The 4,610-nt window shown below is 35.7% G+C and overlaps 1 protein-coding gene across 1 annotated transcript; it reads right to left on the reverse strand.

Annotated features, from left to right (window-relative positions):
* Positions 1–889: 889 nt before the first annotated feature.
* LOC132551767 (BPTI/Kunitz domain-containing protein-like) lies at positions 890–2,389 on the reverse strand. Its single transcript, XM_060215908.1, has 2 exons — positions 2,293–2,389; positions 890–1,230 (listed from the first exon to the last, which is right to left on the reverse strand). Exons 1-2 carry the CDS (start codon positions 2,387–2,389, stop codon positions 890–892), a joined length of 438 nt encoding a protein of 145 aa, XP_060071891.1.
* Between the last annotated feature and the right edge of the window lie 2,221 nt (positions 2,390–4,610).

The raw sequence follows: 4,610 nt of genomic DNA on the forward strand, positions 1-4,610 counted from the left end.
GGGCTAGTGGATAGGATATCACCATCTAGATTTTGACATTTTTCAACCACTTTGAATTGTCTTTAGTCGCCTCCTAGGTTTCAGAAATTAGACCCTCAGCATCACAGACGAGTCATAACAGGACGAAACTGCTGTATGATACAATTTAATTCATTATTTGGCTCTACTGTATCTAATACTAAATGATGTTAAAAGGTGCCTTTCATTTGTATGCCATTTACACAATCTTAAATGATGCATTCAATAAGACTCTACTGATGATTCCAATGGCGATGCATGGGTTTAAAACATTTTTAAAACAAGTGAAAATCGAAATTGTATTCTTCAAAGTCTAGTTACAAGATTAATAAAATAACAAACATTCAATGTGTATTTTGTATAAAGATCTTAATAATGAACCTTGTCATTCAGACGAAATTAGTTCTTTATTTAAACAAATGCATTTTAAAAGATATAGTCAACACGTATTGGAGTTTGAAACAGTGAAATAATTTGTTAAAAACTGCTTTAATGTTACTTTTTTTCTCTGTGTCAGTGCCAGTTCGTACAGAAGCAATCAGTTTCAGGTAAGACAATAAAGAATAGTGACAATACGTCCAGACAAAATATACAACAGTATTAACTTATAAGGACGAATAGACCGTTAAGAAAACAAGGAAGGTCAGCTTATGTTAAGACCATATCAAACTAACACACATTATTGACACAGCGTCTTCGCATTTAGAACAAAAATGACGTAATGTCAATACAATCAGGGCAATATAAAAAAACGGTGGGGATTTGTGATGACAGTTTCACAGCTATAGAATATGTTTTGATTCAAATACAAACTCACGTCAGCACGTACCGGATTATTTTATTTTTCTCACAAACATGATGTCAGTTTCTCTTAGTCAAATGCAAAGAAGCCTGGGTTACACGACCATTGACAGTCGAAGAACGTATGGAAGTTGTTAAAGTTCCCACCACAGCCTCCAAACACAAAGGGAGTGCACATCCTGTATCTAGTGTTGTAGTAGTACCTAACATTGTAACCGTTACAAGGGCCTGGATGGGCGTCTGCCTTACATGCACATCGCTGCATACATCGAGATATTGTTGAGTAAAAGGTTGGTCTGCGTCCGGAGCATCGTGTGTTCCTAGTGACCTCGCACAGCTCTGACGTGGCGTTGAAGAAGTACCGTGCACGCCCAATCTTGCATAACGCTGGGTCCGGCTCACGGTAACATCCTACGAATTAATTAAAACATAACATTATGTCATAACACACAAACTTAATCTAGGTTACTTAGTAAAAGAAAATATGTAACTCTAATGCTGTAAACAGTTCACTAAAAACGTTCGGGTGGCGCAGTGGTTACGCACTTGCCTTTCATCTTGACGTCCGGGGTTCGATTCCCGGCAAGAGTCACCTACTTGACCATGTGGGTTTTCCCCAGAGCTCCGGTTTCTTCCCACGGCGCGTTTACAACCGGGCCAACAAGAGTGATTCATTTACATTCTAAGTTAAAAAGAATACTTCGCAATTGTAAATCAGGTTTCAAAATGAATCACACTTCAAAGTTACCGGTTTTAGCACCGCTGTTACATAATATTTTAATTAATTCCATGAAATGTTCGGAAGAAAGACCTAAGTGTTTATTTTACCCTGGAGCATGTTAACCCTTGGCTTACCGGGGAAAATGATTTAAATCACATAAGATCATGTGTTAAGGTAATTTGCATATAGATCCGGTTCACGACAAAATTGTTAGTTTTTTCTTCCTGACTGAATTCGTCTTGTTGTTTTATTTCAGGAGAAAATACTTAATAATCAGGTAAATGATGAAACATTTTGTTTTCTTTCACTATGTAACCATCAACCTCGGTCTGGAGATTCATACATAGTAGTAAAAATAGCGACATTCTTCATCAAAACCAATATTTCACGACTTCCGCTAAAATTACACCATCTGACTTTTGCATCAAACCACCTAATAGCTACATACAGAAGCTGGAGTTCGCGCATTTATATCCAAATGCACTACTTTATGCGCGAAAATAAGGTTACCACCAAAATGGGCATGTTAACAGTATCGGTGTACTTTGACAACTAAAACTGTATCGAAATGTTTTTCTTAACATAACAGAATGACAATATGTTGTTTTTTGTGTTACACAAATCAATTTAAAACAATTTTCTTGACGTGAAGAATATTTTGTAAATATATTCTACACAGCCTTTCCTACAACTAGTTTCAAATTATTTTGTAGACATGTGCTCTTTTATATGTAAATGAGAAACGTGCTTACTGCTCGGTAGGTCCAATACTCTCTGTGCTAATACAAGTGGCAGAACCATAAATAGAGACATCCACACCGACGACCATAACCATGTCATGTTGAACATCTAACCAGGGTGAACAATGGTTACCTGTGTAACAAACAACTTTATCAATATAGTTTTGTTCCAGTGTCATATTCATCAATGTTACAATGAAACAACTTGATTGTAGTACAAAATATATCATTATGCATAAATAATATTTGGTGATATCATATGTGACGGATTTATATTACATGGTTTTGGAATTACATTCAGTCAATATCACATTTGTGACATCATACCAACGCATATGACGTCAATGTCCATGCGGCATGTGAATAGCACTCCTATTGAGAGTCCAACATCATGGACACGTCAGGAAATGAACTTTGTAACTTTTTTGTTACTAGATTAGTAATATGATTAAACATTTAATATAACTTGTCATTTTCAGTAAAAGTTTAAATCTTCAACAGATGTAGATCAGAATCACACCGTAGTATACCCTACGGGTCAAAGGTCATTATGCAATAACGAAATTTATGGGATTTTTTTGAAATTTTGATTTAATACATCTCATCTTTTGGTGTTTGTTGTATCTTCCGACCTACTTAGACTGTCCTCGCTAGCCTGTATCTAAGTGTCGATACTTATATTTAAAGGTGATATATATCATGTAAATTTGTATTTTTTAGGTACAATCTTGATAACTTCTGAAATAATTAACTTACACTCTATTCTATAAACCTTTCAACATTAAGAAATGAAAATTCTATGGAATGAAAAGAAAATCTATTGAACCCCTGTTCATTTTATTGTTTTCTATACATATGACATAAATGAAACCTAAGTTCGCAAGCACCAGAAAATTAATTTTATAAACATAACGCTTGGATGAAAATGATCTTTGATAAGATTGAAACGACAATTTTATAATTCCTTTATCTAAGACAAGATGAGTGTTGTTGATATTAATAGGGGGCGTGTTTCTGTTGGTTTGACATAGTCTGAGAATGTTTGACAATATATGTTTATGCAAAGCCGAAATGACTAAGGCTTGTTTGAACGAACACGTAATGACCAATTTTGTAAAAGAAATATTCAACACGATAAATTTTGTGTCACTTCGGCTGGGGATTAGAACAGGAAATGTTCTCAGCAAAATGTTTCGACGCAAGCTTAATCATGACGGTTATGATTGATAAAGCTTTAACAGCCCCATGCTAGTGACATCCCGTCATGTGCAGAATGTTTAGGAAAATAATTTGCAAAGCATTTTGTTTAATTATTTTGATAAATTCCAAGGAAAACCTTTTCGTTGTTGATAATATAAATAAAGACGTGTTTGTTCATGTTAAAGTAAACATATAAATAACTTAAGTACAACAAGTATCCTTTTGTATCGTTGCCAAACACGTCACATTAAGGAGATGTCATATTAACGACCCGGGACGAGCTGGACACGATGATAAACGTTCCCAACCGGAGACAAGTACAATAATCAACAATTTCCCACCAACATTATGTATTACTACAGTTGTATGATATATGATAGAACTCCTATCTGAAAAGTACATATGGTCAGTTATATACTGATGTGTAAGTATATTACATAAAACAAATACATTTGTGCCAGGTCGTCAGTGTCAGGACATAGGTTGGCTTAATGAACTTAAGTATTATTGCAGGTTAACGAGAAGCGGATTGAAATTACGAGATTACTAGAATGACGTTACGAGATAAGGAGAACGACGTTACGAGATAGCTGGAATGACGTTACGAGATAGCTGGAATAGCGTTACGAGATAGTTAGAATGACGTTACGAGAAAGGTTTAATGACGTTACGAGATAGCTGGAATGGCGTTACGAGATAGCTAGAATGAAGTTACGAGATAGGCAGAATGACGTTACGAGATAACTAGAATGAAGTTACGAAATAGCTGGAATGACGTTATGAGATAGCTGGAATGGCGTTACGAGATAGGTAGAATGACGTTACGAGATAGCTGGAATGGCGTTACGAGATAGCTAGAATGACGTTACGAGATAGCTAGAATGACGTTACGAAATAGGCAGAATGACGTTACGAGATAGCTAGAATGAAGTTACAAGAAAGCTAGAATGACGTTACGAGATAGCTGGAATGACGTTATGAGATAGCTAGAATGGCGTTACGAGATAGCTGGAATGACGTTATGAGATAGCTGGAATGGCGTTATGAGATAGCTGGAATGGTGTTACGAGATAGCTAGAATGAAGTTACGAGATAGCTAGAATGAAGTTACGAGATAGGCAGAATGACGT

The sequence above is a fragment of the Ylistrum balloti genome, unplaced genomic scaffold (assembly GCF_031769215.1).
Source record: "Ylistrum balloti isolate Yb309-2 unplaced genomic scaffold, AGI_CSIRO_Ybal_v1 Utg369626, whole genome shotgun sequence".
Classification (NCBI taxonomy): Eukaryota; Metazoa; Mollusca; class Bivalvia; order Pectinida; family Pectinidae; genus Ylistrum; species Ylistrum balloti.

Bases quoted from the DNA above. Each gene is read 5' to 3' on its own strand.
- LOC132551767 (XM_060215908.1), bottom strand. From the start codon at position 2,389: ATGTTCAACATGACATGGTTATGGTCGTCGGTGTGGATGTCTCTATTT. The intron at 1,231-2,292 runs GTAAGCACGTTT...ATTAATTCGTAG, and splicing joins AGTATTGGACCTACCGAGCA to GATGTTACCGTGAGCCGGAC.